General features: G+C 33.2%; 1 protein-coding gene and 1 long non-coding RNA gene across 2 annotated transcripts in view; both read right to left on the reverse strand.

The window, feature by feature from the left end:
- The window catches only part of LOC127712910 (serine/threonine-protein phosphatase 6 regulatory ankyrin repeat subunit B-like), a 34,668-nt gene extending 23,788 nt beyond the window's left edge, over nt 1–10,880 (reverse strand). Inside the window, exons 1-2 of the mRNA XM_052219505.1 lie at nt 10,747–10,880; nt 3,092–3,376 (exon numbers count right to left, since the gene is read on the reverse strand). Coding sequence (XP_052075465.1) covers nt 3,092–3,308 — 217 coding nt within the window. The 5' untranslated portion in view covers nt 3,309–3,376; nt 10,747–10,880. The remainder of the gene's footprint in view (nt 1–3,091; nt 3,377–10,746) is intronic.
- A 2,400-nt stretch (nt 10,881–13,280) lies between these two features.
- Nucleotides 13,281–17,731, reverse strand: LOC127711607 (uncharacterized). The gene is made up of 3 exons (XR_007986808.1): nt 17,595–17,731; nt 15,869–16,015; nt 13,281–13,520 (listed from the first exon to the last, which is right to left on the reverse strand). It is a non-coding gene; the product is annotated as an uncharacterized LOC127711607 (long non-coding RNA).
- Nucleotides 17,732–17,760: the final 29 nt, after the last annotated feature.

The following is a 17,760-nucleotide window of genomic DNA, read 5'->3' on the forward strand; positions in this document are numbered from 1 at the left end:
TCAAAAGTATTATAATCAGGTACACCTGTAACATCAAAAGTATGAGAATCAGATACACCTGTAACATGAAAAGTATTAGAATCAGGTACACCTGTAACATGAAAAGTATGAGAATCAGGTACACCTGTAACATCAACAGTATGACAATCAGGTACATTTGTAACATCAAAAATATTGGAATTAGGTCCATCTGTAACATCAAAAGTATTAGAATCAGGTACACACACTTGTAACATAAAAACTATTAGAGTTTTAATAACAGTCCAGGCAATAATGAATTACTGAAAACTGTAATATTACACAAATCTGTAATATTACTGTTTTCTGTAATTCAAAATTTGTTTTAAGGAAATAGGGGTTACCTCCCATGTGTTACTACAAATGAATTACTCCATGTAAAGATATTGAAAATTATTCCTTACATTTAGAATCTGGCAACATCTAAAACAAATATTGAACACAGTCAGCTGAACATTGCCAGACAGACAAGTAAACACAACAATTATTCTACACACCAAATACACTTGACCTGTTGCTTATAGTATTTGAACTAGCAATCAGAGGATATTGCATATAATGTCACCTACTGGCTATAATGTTAACATTGGATGAACTAACACTTATATATTGGACAAGCATAAAATTCTAACTGATAACCAGGGCTCGACAATAACGCTTGTCCGATTGTCCGGTACCAGAGGGAAAAAGGGTCGGACAAGTAAAAGATATATAAAGCTTGTCCGATGGGACAAATAAAATTATTCTGCAGAAAATAAATTTAATCCAACTTTTATGAACAAAGTAATTATAAACAAAAAACAAGAAAAGAAGATGAAAACAAGACATGGATAATTTAAAACTGGTTCTTTGTCAGGTACTTTTTAACAGGTAAAATGCATACTATTCTCAGAAACCAGTCTTACTGATCCGAGCAGACATTTCGGGACCAAGACAAATCAGTACCTGTTTTTCCTACCTTATTCTGTTGCTTTATAATAAATACCATACCGGTAATTTTTTTAACAAAAACATTTTTTAAATAAAAATGAAAAATTATTTACCATTAAATTCACAAAATCATATTTGATCATATGTAGAAAAAAAACAATACTTGCAATACGGTGACCTATAGTTGTTAATTTCTGTGTCATTTGGTCTCTTGCAGAGAGTTGTCTCATTGGCAATCATACCTCATCTTCTTTTTTTTATTGATTGCATTTGAATAAACTTTTTTCAACTTAAAAAACCAGGATACAAATCCAATGAGTGTACATTGACAGGCCTATCAGACGGTGCCTCATGTGCAGAATCTGATGAGACTTTGGCATTGATGAACTAGAACCTAAGTCCTGTGACATGACTAGATTCAGTTGTATTCGGCTCATATTTTTGAATGGTATTTCAAAAGATATAAATCAAATTCTGTTCTATTGTTTTAATTCATTTTGTTCCTTGAATCAACTTAAAATGCAAAAAAGGTTATTATTAAGATTTTTTTTGGACAAGTTACAATTTCATTCGGACAAGTAAATTTTGGTATGTACTTGTCCTACTGGACAAGTTGAAAAAAAAGTTATTGTAGAGGCCTGATAACAAATTGCTTTTGACACCAAAACAGAACTCAAACTCAAGCTGTCAGTCAGGGGTTATACTTATACAGTTTTTTTTTATTTATTTGTACCTGTGTCTAGGTGAATTATGTTGGAGGTAGAGTTATATCCCTTACTTAGACATGTAAGATATCCAAATGTGTTATACAAGTAAAAAGTCATATTCTCTTCTTCTGTAAATTAGTGTTTAATTGTTTGTCATTAATAGTTACATCTTTACTATTCATAAATGTATAACTTCATGGACAATGAAAATTTCATTTGTCAGTTATCTTCAAAACACTGCTCATTTACACATGTTACAAGCCTCCAGGAAACAATTTTTTGAGGCCTTGCACAGTTACTTAACATCTGTGCACAGTAGATTTTTTTGTTTGTTTCTTGAGCATGTTGAGATAAAAATAAAACTGTAATTAGAAAAATATATGCAAAACCAGAAAAAAAATTGTATAGACATGTTTTTGAACTACCAAAACTTGAGAATTTAAGATGTTGTCAAAAAAATTACTCATATTTATATAAGTAAATTTTTGGAAAAGATTAAGAGATTATTCATAAACATGACTTGTATAAGTATTACCATGACTGACTGTAGGAGTGTAACTTACCAGAAAGTTAGAGTCAAGTTAAAAAATCAATTAAAGTTTGAGTTTGAGTTCGATTTATAGTTCCAGTTTGAGTTGAAATTTGACTTAAAGTTTTGAGTTATGCTTCGAATTCGAGTAAGAATTTGAGTTAGAGTAAGAGTTAGATTTGCTGTTAAATCTGAGTTTGAGTTGCATTTGGAGTTCACCTTTGAGTTAAATTTCAAGAAAGAATTCCAGTTATTAAGTATTTCATATTTCAGTACATTTCAAATGCAGATCCAGAAATTTCATACAGCTATAACACTTCTTCCAATTAAAAGCCCATCAAAGTTTTAGTAATAATTCAAGTTAGAGTACAGTTATATTTCGAGTTAGAAATAATTTTTGAGGTTCAAATGATGTTCGTTGGACACAAAACAAATACACTCACATACCAGGCACATATTTACATCCATGAACACTCATACTTTCCAGACACATTACCACAGTGGAATCAGCTTCAAGTGGTACTTGTTCATGCAACATCAGTTGATATAAGTTTCAGGAAACAGCTCACTCCTGCTGTTCTCTGCACTATTGTTTAATACCATAAATTAAAATTGTATATAGTTTTAATCACAAATTTGTTATTTTCATCATGTTCATCACACTAAATAATTATTTTCTGTATAAACTGGGGTAAACATTTTTAAAATAGACCAGGCATACAACAGTGTGTAATCTTCAGATGTGGATGGTATATTGTGTAACCAAAAGAAGGAGAAGAAGATAGAAGCAACAGTTTGAGCAGAATTCATTGCTAGATTTGATCACATATACACTCTATATTACATGTATTAACCATGTTAAACTTAAATTTATTGTTTTGGGGTTTGCTTGGCCATATAAACATACCATTTAGTGGAAACAAAAGATTCCACTGAGCCTGGTTCAAAACTCTCTTTAATTTCAAGTCATCAAGAGTGTTGTAGTGTGTATTCAGTGTTGAAGGTAGATGAGTAGGTGGAAATTCTCTGTCAAAATAAGTACGGACTGCTCTTGGTGACACTCCCTTCAATAACAAAGCTAATCGTACATAATTCTCTTCTTCTTCCAATAGGGGTGCCATCATTCTAATAATCTTTCTATTTACAATTGAAACCAGGTGTATACCAATCTTAATTTATGGTCCATGCAGTCCTGAAAAATAAAAAAAAATTCTACAAATGATATTTCAAAATAGCAAAACCTTAATCATCAACAGAGCAATTAGCTACATTTCCTTATTTAGAATATTGATTAGAGGGTTTTCGCTCCTGCTGTGTAAATGTACGAAGTAGAATGTGGTAATGTATATGTGTGCATCTATAATACTATAATAAGGAGGTCCAATTTGTTAGCCGGCATGACGCAAAAACGAAGAATCAAAGAATTCAACTTTATATATAACTAATATCATGAATATAGGACAATACTGTTGATTAAAAATTACACCATTCCTGGCCCTTTTGTTTTCCAAATAATTAGTATTACCAAAAGTTAACAAGTTATGGGTCGAATCCTATACCGATACCAATAGTATGTTTCACATGTAGTTTCCAGTTGTATGTATGTATGTTCTGTATATTCCTCCTGTATTGGGAGCACTACCAAGGGTTAGAATGTAAAGGCGGACATTAAACACACTGTACGGTACAGATTTAATGTGACCATTTGCCTACCCAGTTGTAGTAAGAAAATTAGGATGGGCCCAAACAGAAAGATCTTAAAAACAGAGAAAAATGTTTTTTGGTCGGGTTGTTGTCTGTTTGACACATTCCTCATTTCCATTCTCAATTATATTTTAAAACTGTTCACCTTATAATCAGCATGACTTTATCAGATGACAATACAAATACTAAAACTCCAGACTAAACATTAGCTATAGGCGTTATGGTATGTACTTTAATTCAGTCATATCGCGGGTGTGTTCTAGTATCATATATTTTACAGTCCTGCTTGGATTTAAGACAACTGTCTACTAGAGTCCAAATGACATGGATTTTCTTAACTATATGTCAACTGATACTGTATGAACAAAATCAAAACAGTGTTGTCAGTTAAGAGCTTAAATAGTCCCAAACGTGACAAAACAATTGAAACCAAAGAACAATCTACTATCCCACATTGCCCCAGATAGCAGATTACACTTTTTTTCATCTTACCACTTTTACTTAACATGCTAAAGGAGTGAACAAAAAACAAGTATATAATGTTTCAAATCAGCACGGAAGTAAAACATGTTGACTCACAATGATTTAGGAGGAAAACTGGATTGTCAACTCTTATTTCTAGTTATTCTGACTGAAAGAAACATGTCCATTCCACATTTTATAGCATGCCCTACATTCCTAAAACATTTCCAGGTTATGTAGGCAACATAACAAGATTCTTTAGGTGGTAGTAAACTATTATTTTTAAATATTTTGACAATACATGGACTATAATATATCTATATTAAGTTAAATGAAGTAGCTGTTTCTCATGTATGAATTAAGTTAAATTATGTCAGTTAGGGGTACTACTTGTACAAGTAATTTTTATTTACTTGAAGAAGTAATTATAATATACTTATATAAGTAAATTTGTAGGATACTTATACAATAGTATTTTATTTACTTGTATAAGTAAATTATGTTTTGGCCTAGTTACAATGTATGTCCCATTAGACATTCAGATTTTTTTACTTATACAAGTAAAAAAGTCATCCTATCTTCTTTTCTTGAATTCTTAGAACTTCTTTGCTCTAATAGAATTTTGAATTGTCTGTCCTTTGCAGATCTATGTCTTTACTATTCATTTAAGTGTAATTTCATGGACAATGAAAATCTCATTTGTCTTTTATCTTTAGAACACTGCTCATTTACAAGCCCCCAAGGAGCAATTTTTGAAGGCCTTGCGCAAATACTTAAGATCTTTGCTCAATCAGTTTCTTTGTTGAATTAATGAGATTACACCCCAGTCCTATTGTTATACTTCATAGTTTCTATTTCTGAAACAAGTGTAAATTGAATAGATCTATTGTTACGAATAACAATGGATTTTGACCACAGGCTGTGACGAGCGGGGTTTCTGGAAACCCCTGCTTCTACATCCCACAAACAAAATCCATTGTTATTCGTAACAATAGAAATTGATTAAATAGCATGAACATAAGAAATTACTAATAGTGTTCTGTACAAATTGTTTCATGATATTAAAAAAACATATTTTAGGAAATTCCAATAAATATCTATAGTATGGAATACAAAAATAATCCTTTAAATACTCTTTTGCTTGAAGGTAATTTTTTTTTATCCCAGTCATATGTCTCTATTCTAAAGCATTGATCTTTAAAAAAAAATGGGGATTCTAACTCCAGCCCCCCCCCCCCCCCCCCCCGTTACCCAGTGGCCGATCCGGGGTTGGGGTTCCGCGGGTTGGACCCGACTTTTATTTAAAAAATTCGTAAGGGTTCCGCGGAACCCAGTGTCTCGCCTACTTTTGCTGTTAATCGCAGGCTCAACAAAAATGAGGAAAAAAATTAATAAAAATATTCCTCTCTATACTATCTTTTGATTGTAAGTAGCTTCTGTCCAAGTTTGATAAAAATCCAGGATAGTTTATGAATCTAATAAATGTTTTAAAAACTTAAACTGCAGACTGTATGTAATGTTAACTGGAAGAAAAACTAAGTCCATTTATAAGTAAAATACGGAAAAAAATGGAACAAAATTTCCATGTAGATACTAGCTTTTAATCATAAACAAGCTTCTGTCCAAGTTTGGTACAAATCCAGGATAGTTTAAGAAAGTTGTTAAAATTTTAAAAACTTTAACCACAGAGTGAATGTAATGTTAACTGGCAGAAAAACTAAGTCCATTTATAAGTAAAATACGGAAAAAATAGAATTTTTATTATACAAAATTTCCTTCTGGACACTATCTTATGATCATAAACAAGCTTCTTTCCAAGTTTGGTAGAAATCCAGGATAGTTTAAGAAAGTTATTAAAATTTCAAAAACTTTAACCACAGAGTGAATGTAATGTTTCCTGGCAGAAAAACTAAGTCCATTTATAAGTAAAATACGGAAAAAACGGATTTTTTTTTTTACAAAATTTACTTTTGAATATTATCTTATGATCATAAACAAGCTTCTGTCCAAGTTTGGTAGAAATCCAGAATAGTTTAAGAAAGTTATTAAAATTTCAAAAACTTTAACCACAGAGTGAATATTTGTGGACGCCGCCGACGACGACGACGACGACGACGCCGACGGAATGTAGGATCGCTATGTCTCGCTTTTTCGACAAAAGTCGAAGGCTCGACAAAAATCAATGCATTTGAATGGTTGGACCCCCCTTTTTTTCTCTTGAGTTGGGAACCCCCGGGATCAGCCCCTGATTTTGTTTTTGATAAAATCGTAAGATATAAAATACAGTTATGATTACCTTTATCAAGCTGATACAGGTAAGTACTTTGGGTTATAATATTGCCTTTATCTTTAGTCTCTTCTACCAAATCCAACCCTTGCCACAAAATGCCGTCCGTGTTATACCCGTCCATATTGACAACTGTATAACAGGAGCATGATGTATTTTTTGTTTGTAATAAGAATACACGAAACAGTCAACCTTGACCTGCTGATCCATATAAGCACATGGATTTGACGGGAATATGCAAATCAACTTTGACATTTGTAAAATATACTCACTTGTCAAAGTTTGAACGAAGATAACCAAAGAAATGTTACTAGTGGGGTTTCATGTAATAAAAACAATATTTTTATAAATCATGGTTTGATATTGTCAATATTTATACTATCGATTTTTTTTTTCATTTAATAATCAATGTTAACAAATATAGGGTTTAGAATGGGGTGTAAGCTAGTTATACACCTCGGGATACGGCGTGTCTGGATAAGAAACCCCTCCGGCCTCCGGCCGACGGGGTTTCTTATCCAGACACACCTTTCCCTCGGTGTATAACTATTACTGAAACATTGAACTCTTATCAAAAATTATGAGCTAACCTGAGAAAAATTGTTAAAGGCATGATTTTAAATCTCAAAACTTGAGAATTTTTGTGGGATTGTAAAAAAAATTTACTTATACAAGTAAATTTTTTAGAAAATTAAGGGGAGATTATTCAAACAATATAATTAACTTGTATAAGTATATTTTATTTACTTCTTCAAGTAAATAAAGGTTACTTGTACAAGTAGTACATGTACCCCTGACTGTATGTCCCCTTACATAATCAATTTAATTACCTTTTTGAGCTTTTTCAGGGTCAGAAAATTAAAACAATTCATGACCTTTGCTAAGAAAATAAACTATCGAATCAATCTGACATACAATCGTAATGACATTCTTTGTCCCAAAAAATGATCTCATCTATGTAAAGAAACCCTTAATGCTAACTCTATTTCTGCAAAATATGGGGCTCATTGAATAAGTAAAGACCCTTAACCACTTACTTGTCCACAAAAAGCTCATGCTGGTGTCATGTTACCACAGAACATCAAATTAAACCCAAAGAAATCTAATATAACTGTACTTGTGTGAAGAAAAAATAAACAGTTGCGCCATGAGCGCATGATACGCCCGTCACATTTTTCAAGGAATAAAGATCAATAAAGTTTAATTAATTCTCAATGTCATATTAGAAATTTATGAAAATCAAAAGGGAGCTTACATCAATAGATATAAACAATTCACCAAAGTTTCACGAGAATTGCTGACATCATTTTTGAGTTAATGTATGAAAACTGGAAAATCCCCCTTTTTTAATGAATAAAACCCCATATATGTAACTCAGAAATGTAAAATATAAAATTTATAAAATTCTAAAGGGAGCTAATACATCAATAGATATAAACAATTCACCAAAGTTTCATAAGAACTGCTGAAAGCATTTTTGAGTTTTTGTCCGAAAACTGGAAAATCCCCCTTTTTTTATGAATAAAACCCTGTAACTCGGAAACATAAAATATAAAATTTAAAAAAATTTAAAGGGAGCTCATGTCAATAGATATTAACAATTCACCACAATTTCTTGCAAGTTGGTGAAAGCATTCTTGAGATATTGTCTGAAAACTGGAAAATCCCCCTTATTTTAATGAATAAAACCCCATAACTCGGAAACGTAAAATCTAAAATTTATAAAAACGAAAGGGAGCTCACGTCAATAGATATAAACAATTCACCAAAGTTTTATGCAAATTGGTTAAAGCGTTCTTGAGTTAATGTCCGACATGTTGACGCCGGACAGACAGACTGACAAGGGTATACCATAATACGTCCCATAAATGGGCGTGTAAAATGGGGAATGTGTCCATGGGACACAGACATGACAGATGATGCCCCCCTTTGCATAGAACGTTATAAAGGGACATAACTCAAGAACAGTAAAAATGACGCCACCCAAATTCGAACTCGATCTGAGTTTTGTGGTAATTAGCAGTGTGTATAACTTTCATAACATTTGGTTGAGGCAAACTTTAGTAAGAGAACGGAAACAAAGAATTCAGCAATCTTTCCATTTACAAAGTCCATAACTCTAGAACAGTAAAAGTGACGGCACTCAAATTCAAACTTGATCTGTGTTAAGTGGTAATTAGCATTGAATACATGGAATATAAGTTACATTTAGTTGAGGCAAACTATTTAAAGTTAGAGAACAGAAACCAATTTGTGAAGTATGTACGTTTGAACAGACAAGGGTAAAATTAAACTCAATGCCCCTTCTGCTGCATCAAATTACGAGAGACTTCGCGGCCTTGACACTTAAGTATGCAAATTTTTATGCTAATTTCGGCCTTGAACCTTCCTAACCAAACATGATAAAAATCGGAACACACTCTGCCATTCAGCTAATTTGCATCGTATATGAACGAGGTGTTAGATTTTGTATTTAAATTGACCCAGGGTCATTTGCATAAATCAGCTCCCATAATGCACTGTGCCTTACTTTTTCTCGTTGGTCATGTGACAATCTTTGAAAATGAAAGTTAAAATGCCTGAATCGATGGGTCACTGTGATAACTGTCCAAATATGAGAAAATAATGGGTGACAGGTAGATGAAACTTACATAAATGAAGAGATAAATGAAAAATGAACAAATTGAGGCCCGATTTATATTGATCCAAGGCCGTCAGTTGGCTCCAGAAGCAATGAAGTGCTCAGCGCATCCATTTTGGATGGGCAAATATCCACTTTTTGATGTGGGACGAGCTCGAGATCTGAAGTCCCACAGCCCCAGCTTGTCTGGCAAAACAGCAGTTGGACGTCAGAACATCTCGGACTACAAATGTAGACCGTTTAAAGACAAAGGTAGGATATTATCTACTAATGATCACGTTTCATAATCATTATGTCAAGACAACATATCTATCATATGAAAAAATGTATATGAACGAAAATAAATTGCATATGAATAATATCTAATAAAATGCTTCGCTGAGCGCAGCCTGATACGACCGCAGAGGTCGAACCCTGAACAGTTGGGGCAAATTTGGACACAATATTCAAGCTTGATACTGTCTGAATTTGGATTGTGATCAAATTTTTGACATAATATAGGTTTCGGACACAAAATAAATGTGGTCAAAGATCTTAAAATTCTATTGAAATTTGAAAAATTTTGAAGAAAAAAAAAATGAACCCCTTAAAAAATTGGAACTTTTTGACCCCCCCCCCCCCTTTGGAGCAATTACCCCCAAACTCAATCCCAGCCTTCCCTTTGTAGTATGGAACCTTGAGGGGGGGGTAGGACCCTTATCGGGACTCCGGGATCAGGTGTTTTTAAGCTTGGGATTTCGGGATTGATCCTTTCGGGATCCGGGAATTCTTTTTTTGAATTTCGGGATGTCGGGATTTAAATTTTTTTTTAAATTCGGGACCTCCGGATTCTATGTTTTTAAGCCCGGGATTTCGGGATAAGGACCCCCCCCCCCCCCCTCAACCTTGTAGTACAATTTAAGAGAGATCCATACACTTAAACATAAGTTTTTGTCTGGAAACTAGAAAAATGCTTGTTTTTGGCTCCTTTTTTTTGGCCCCTGATTCCTGCATGTTTGGGGCAAATACCCCCAACCTCAATCCCAGCCTTCCCTTTGAGATATGGAACCATGTGGTACAATGTCAGAGAGATTCATACACTTACAAACAAGTTATTGTCCAGAAACTACAAAAATGCTCGTTTTTGGCCCCTTATTCCTTATCTGTTGGTACCATTACCCTCAAAATCAATCCCAACCTTCCATTTGTGGTATTGAACCTTCTTGTAAAATTTCATAGAGATACATTCACTTAAAATTAAAGTTATTGTCCGGAAACCAAATGTGTCTTCGGACGACGACGACGACGACGAAGACGACGACATCATAGCATTATACGAACCCAAAAAAAAATTTTCGATCGTATAAATATTTAGTACTATTTGATAGGACGAGTTGGCGAAGGTACGAGTTGACATCGATCCGAGGACGAAGACATGTGAAATCGAAAGTAGACTTAATTTTTACTGTGTTTTGTGTTTTTTGTATACCTTATCATCTGTTTCAGTCTTGTTTAATCAAATTTATTTAACCGCTGCAGCTGCAAATCTTTACTTTGACTGTACACAATTTGTTAAAATTCTCCCTCACACATTGACAAGTTGATAACCATGTTAACAAACAACAAACTAACCCGAATAATCCAGTCGTTATATTACGCTCCCTAACGATCACTACATTAACGCCTGAATGCATACCCAATCATAGGTTGGTTCCCTCCGTAAAATATCCAGTATTCCTTTAGAACGATTTGCACCATAATCCCCAAAATCAATCCCAACCTTCCTTTTGAGGTATGGAACCTTGTGGTACAATTTGATAGAGATCCACAATCTTATACCAAAGTTATTGTCCTGAAACAAGAACAAGAGGCTCTCCAGAGCCTGTGTCGCTTACCTGTATCTTTTGTGGTTTTGGAAATCATGTAAAATAAGGTTTAAATCATGATAAATAGTATAAGATACCCTAATAATGATTGCGGCCAAGTTTGGTTTAATTCTGCCAAGCAGTTAAATTAAAAGCAGGTCATCCCACTAGTAACTAGACTTACAATAGTTACTGAAGACCCCTTATCATTTTTTAAAGTAGTTTTCAAGTTGTGACCATTTGAAATTTTTTTTTTTTTTACAATTTTCCCTTAGACTTCTATAGTAAATCCCTTTGTTCTATTTTTAGCCATGGCGGCCATGTTGGTTGGATGACAGGATCATCGGATACATTTTTTAATCAAGATACCCTATTGAAAATTGTGGCTCAGTTTAACTCTATTTGTCCCAGTAAATTCAGTAGAGAAGATTTTTGTAAAAGATTAAAAAAAATGTACGCAAAAAATTGTTAAAAATTTGACTATAAAGGGCAATAACTCCTTAAGGGGTCAATTGAAAATTTTGGTCATATTGACTTATTTGTAGATCGTACTTTGCTGAACATTATTGCTGTTTACAGTTTATCTCTATCTATAATAATATTTAAGATAATAACCAAAAACTGCAAAATTTCCTTAAAATTACCAATATTCAGAGGCAGCAACCCAACGGGTTGTCTGATTCGTCTAAAAATTTCAGGGCAGAAAGATCATAACCTGCTGATCATTTTTATCCATGTCAGATTTGCTCTAAATGCTTCAGTTTCAGAGATATAAGCGAAAGACTGCATTTTACCAATATGTTCTATTTTTAGCCATGTCTGCCATCTTGGTTGGCAGGCGGGGTCATCGAACACATTTTTTAAACTAGATACCCTAATGATGATGGTGGCCAAGTTTGGTTAAATTTTGCCCAATAGTTTCAGAGAAGAAGATTTTTGTAAACAACAACGGACGCCAAGTGATGAGAAAAGCTCACTTGGCCCTTCGAGCCAGGTGAGCTAAAATGCTTGTTTTTGACAGAGGGACAACGACAACAACATAATTTGCAGTTGTATAAAAACTAAAAAATTTCAAGCAGTCAAGGACAATGGACACATAAAAAACAGATTGATTGATGATTGTTGGTTCCTTAACGTCCAGTGGCAAATATTTCATGCATATACAGGACGACATGAAAGACAGAAACTTCGTAACATAAAGTATTTGTGTATAATGTATGAAGCATCAAAGTCATCTACCCACAGAATATAAAGCTAAATGCAAATAGTTTCAGCAGTTACTGGATTGCAATCCCTTCGACTCGCATTCGCAGGCGAGAAAAAACTAGAGGCTCTCAAGAGCCTGTGTCGCTTACCTGTATTTACTGATGCTTTGGAAATCATGTAAAATAAGGTTAAAATCATAATTAATAGTATTAGATATTAGATATTATAATGATATCTAAGATAATAACCAAAAACTGCAAAATTTTTGTAAAATTACTAACTCAGGGGCAGCAACCCAACAACGGGTTGTCAGATTCATCTGAAAATTTCAGGGCAGATAAATCTAAATCTGATGAACATTTTTGCCACCTGTCAGATTTGCTCTAAATGCTTTAGTTTCAGAGATATAAACCAAAAAACTGAATTTTACCCCTATGTTCTATTTTTAACCAAGTCGGCCATGATGGTTGGAAGGTTACGACAGACGCCAAGTGATGAGAAAAGTTCACTTGGCCCTTCGGGCCAGGTGAGCTAAAAATAAGTCTTTATGGTAAATTTAACCCCAAATTATCACAGAAATCAATATTTAACACTGGGAACCAATTTTGAAAAGCATATCATAACTCGTAAAATTTGTGATTTTTTTACAAATACCAAGTTTTCTACCACTTTTTCCCAAATTTTACATAAAACACAAGGGACCTTCCTTTTATATTTATTTCCATTTAGCACATTTATTTTTGAAATTAGTTGAGACAATCTTGACTTATTGTATGACATAGAAGTATTGACAGACAGACAAACAGAGAGACTACTGTATTGGGCTCATGTCAACTACTGGGCCCTGATAATCAAAATTTATTGTCACAATAGATATGCAATCAATTTATGACAAAATAAGTTGTAAAGTAGAGGCAATAATGTCTTTTTGGGCAGCAATAAACTCAGTAAATAGATATGAAAATTTAATTCTCAAATTCATCATTTTTTAGAAAAAATAACATATTTGATCCCAGTGTTACAGTTCACATTTTGACAAAATCCAGCTATATATCTGCAAATAACAATTGCACAAATTCTGACACCTCAAGTTGTATTGTCTAACTTCATGTTACTTCTTTTTGTTAATTACTTGACATCTCTCATTACATCTTGGTAGTTAAACCATCAATTCACTAGTTTATACATGTTCCTGAAAGAAAAAGCACATATTATTGTATAAGTAAATGTCTTAATGCTGACTTGTGAATCATGATGCAAGTTTCATCATTTGTCAGAGCTAAAATTGCATATTTCATAGTATTTTCTGACTTGTGAATATACAAGTTTTATCCACTTGGAGTACATTTGGCAGAGCTTAATGTAAAATTAAATGTTAATAAACTGCTTCGCCGAGCGCAGCTGGATACGACCGCAGAGGTCCAACCCTGAACAGTTGGGGCAAAAATGGACACAGTATTCAAGCTTGATACAGGTCTGAATGTGGATTGTAATTAAATATTTGACACATTATAGGTTTCTGACACAGAATAAATGTAGTCAAAGAACTTGAAATTGGTTGTATGATTTGAATATATATTCAATTGAAGATTTATTGCTGTTGTGCAATACACTATTCTGTTGCGCAATACTTAGTAAATCTGTTTTCAGACTATATACAAAGAATTAGCAAAATAAATTGTGACCCCCAATTTTTTTCTTTGGAAAATTGACAATTTCTTAAATCTTGAGGGGAAAAAAATTGAACCCCCAAAAAAATTTTTTTTTACCCCCCCCCCCCCCCCCCCCAAGAAATTTTCTTTTTGTAAAATGTGGTACAAATTAAGAGACATCCATACACTAAAACACAAGTTATTGTCTGAAAACTAGAAAAATGCTTGTTTTAGACCCTTTTTGGCCCCGAATTCCTGAACGGTTTGGGCAGTTACCCCCAAAGTGAATCCCAACCTTCTACTTGTGGTATTGAACCTTTTGGTACAATTTCAGAGCAATCAAAATACTTATACACAAGTTATTGTCCTCAAACTAGAAAAATGCTTGTTTTGGCCCCTATTTCCTTAACAGTTGGGACCATCACCCCAAAAACAATCTCAACCTTCCTTTTGTGGTATTGAACCTTTTGTTTATATTTCATAGAGATCCATACACTTAAACTAAAGTTATTGTCTGGAATCTAAATGTATGATTTGAATTTATCTTTGAAGTTATTGGATACTACACATGTAGTGTATCCTATGGATATCTGTTGAAGATTTTTGTCATTGGATTGCTGTCTCATTGGCATATACCCACATCTCTTTTTATTCATACTATGATACATACATGTATAAAAAAATTTGTATTACATGTAGTACAATATGTAGGAAGTGTAACTGAACCTCAAAATTTTCAAAACATGATGACATGTAACATAAATGCATTTCTGTTCATAAATATAATAAATCTACTATGAAATAATTACTTTATATATATATATATACATGATCTATATTTATATATATACATTGTATATATATTAGTCAGGAGAATTACTGAAATGAGTGATCTTAAATCACTTATTCAAGTACATTTTTAACATTTTGTCCAGAAATGTTGGAAGTAAGAGTTGTCTTTCTTTAATAATCACCTATTTAAGTATTATAAATAAATAACTAGACTAAGCATGCTAAGTGATTTAATTTTGTTGTAGCTTTAAATATATAATACTAATGATCCAGGGACTAATTATGTTGCTAAAATTATCAGAACCAACATCTGTGTTCATAAGATGACTGGCTATGTCAGGTGATGACCCTGTACTGAATCTAGGATGACATGAAACTCACTTGTTTAAGTGGAAACCTCTAGACTATTTTCTTCCAAAAAAATCACTTCTTTAAGTATTATCATTTTGATTACCCCCACTAATTTCAACACCCATGAACAGTGAAATTTTAGATCGAGAACAATAAAATTTTATTACAATTATACATGTAATCTCTAAAACCTTGAATTTTACAGGAAAAATACTCCCACTGGCACTGCTTGGAAAAATCTGTTAAGAATTTGATATTTCATTATGTTAAATTATAAGCCTTCATTATAACTTATAAATATAGAATTTACAGCTGAATGATTGCATCAAAGGCATAAACCTTGCTACTAAAACATGCAAAAGGTTCATTTTTTTTCAATTTTACAAATAATAAGATATAATCTAAACTTGTATGTTTAAAATTTTGGTAAAACTACAAAATCAAAGAATTTTTAATTTGCTACTTAAATGAGTGATTTATAAATAACCTATTTCAATAATTCCCCTGACTGTATATATATTATAGACTTTATAGTAACAATGTTGCAATTTTTTATGATTAAACTGATTCAGAACATGTTAATGAACCATTGGCTGTTGCCTGTAGTCCAAATAAAAAATTCAATAAAAAAAATCCCATACACTAATTAAGATACAAATATACATGTACATAAATTTTGAAAATTACTATCAAAAGTGTAAACACATATATATATAATATCCCATTTAGTTTTAAATAAAATTACCTCAGGAAATAGTTTCTGGTGTTTTCTCTCATTATAAGGTATACAATGTAGATCTAGCTGGAATGTCAGACCTTTTTAATAAGAACCGGTCCTAATGTTCTAGTGAGGAACCTTGGCCCTCTCACGTCAAATACTGGTAGACAATTTCTGAAAGACAATTCAACAATAAACATTGATTTCAGAAAGTTCAGATAAGGCTTATTAAAAGTGAGGTAACTAAATAGCTCTTTAATCCAAACAAATTTTAGATCTAAGGAAGTTAAATACATGAAATATCAACAGTAACAATTTTCAGACCTGCCAACCCAAGATCTGATATCAATACACATCTTGAACCAATTTTATTCAATGGCTTACAGGAACATAAGATACTGATTAAATTTAAAACACTTTCAAATTTCTTATCAACTGCTTTAACTTGATAAATCACATTTCCCACATTAATGAATAAAAGAAAATTTAATATAAGTTTGGATTTACAAAAGGAACTACATGTATATATGCAAGTGTATATCTAAAGTAATGAAGTTATTCGCCCAACCTTTTCTTAATATAAGGACAAATAACATATCAAAAGTTGGCAGTTGAAGATTAAAATGGTGTATAAAGTTTCTGCAAGTCATAGAAACACATCATAATATACAAAATGTATCATTCATTTGACATGATTACTGTGATATCCAGTGGCAAGTGTTTCATAAATATTCAGTAAACAAATTTCAAATAATTCTTATAGTTAGGCATGTATGGGTTTTGCTCATTGTTGAAGGCTGTACAGTGACATATAGCTGTTAATTTCTGTGTCATTTGGTTTCTTGTGGAGATTTGTCTCAATGGAAATCATACCACATCTTCTGTTGTTTTACAAAAATAAAAGGCCAGATATTTAACTGGCACAGGAAAATGTTTACATGTTCCATAGGGGTACATATTTTGCCTTGCAAAAGTCTGTGCTTAAGCCACTAGCCCAATATCCGAGTCTGGTAAAAATTGATAAAAATTTAGTGAAATTATTTTTAGGGTCTTGCATGTATTCATGAAGGAAAAATGTAAAAATTTCTTGAACAGACTGCAATGGGCATTCAGCCTGAGAACCCTAAATAAAACTGTTCAATGGGTATATTAACTTGCTGCAATACTTTTTTCCAAACATATGGAATATATCGTCCCAACTTCCACTTGATGTAGCTGTGCATGCCTCTATTCAGTATTCAGATGACACTTATCCCCCCCTTTTTTTTTGGGGGGGGGGGGGGGGATTGTTCCTACCGTAACATAGAGAAACTGGGACCAAGATACACCAAGTGTTGTGGACGTGTTATGAGGATCACTGCCTCAAAATGCTATTTTGTACGACTTTTTAAGCCCCCCTGGCATTAGTTAGTGGCAAGGGAGTTTCAGTTCCCCCCGAGTTTCACATCATAAAAACACAACTTGTACAAACCTATCTTCGGTAAATAGAGTAAATTACTTTACTTTTATCTTCAATACCGACAACAAACGAGCAGCATGTTTATTGTTCACTTTAACAGCTTGCTAAGTTGCTTTTTCAATTGTTTTCGCTAGAGTTGTGAGTTTGACACAAAAACAAGGGCCCAGCGGCCACTTCAAAAGCCTGCCCATTTGTCGGCGATTAAGTGTCGTCCATAAAATTTATGCCACAAGAGTCGGGCGAGTTTCGGTTATCTAACTTTCAATTTGGGCAACTTGAAATTACTCTACTCACCTGTACCGTGGCTTTCTGTGACACACTACCATCTTCGAAGCGGCGTAGAGGAACAACAATGCCTAACTGCGCATGCTCGAGATCGTTCATTTCAAAAAGTAAAATTAGCCCATACCGGACGGTATTGTCAAGAATTTCAATAACGGCCGGGTACCAGTCTAACCCA

This window comes from Mytilus californianus, unplaced genomic scaffold (genome assembly GCF_021869535.1).
Source record: "Mytilus californianus isolate M0D057914Y unplaced genomic scaffold, xbMytCali1.0.p SCAF_8, whole genome shotgun sequence".
In the NCBI taxonomy this organism is placed as follows: domain Eukaryota; kingdom Metazoa; phylum Mollusca; class Bivalvia; order Mytilida; family Mytilidae; genus Mytilus; species Mytilus californianus.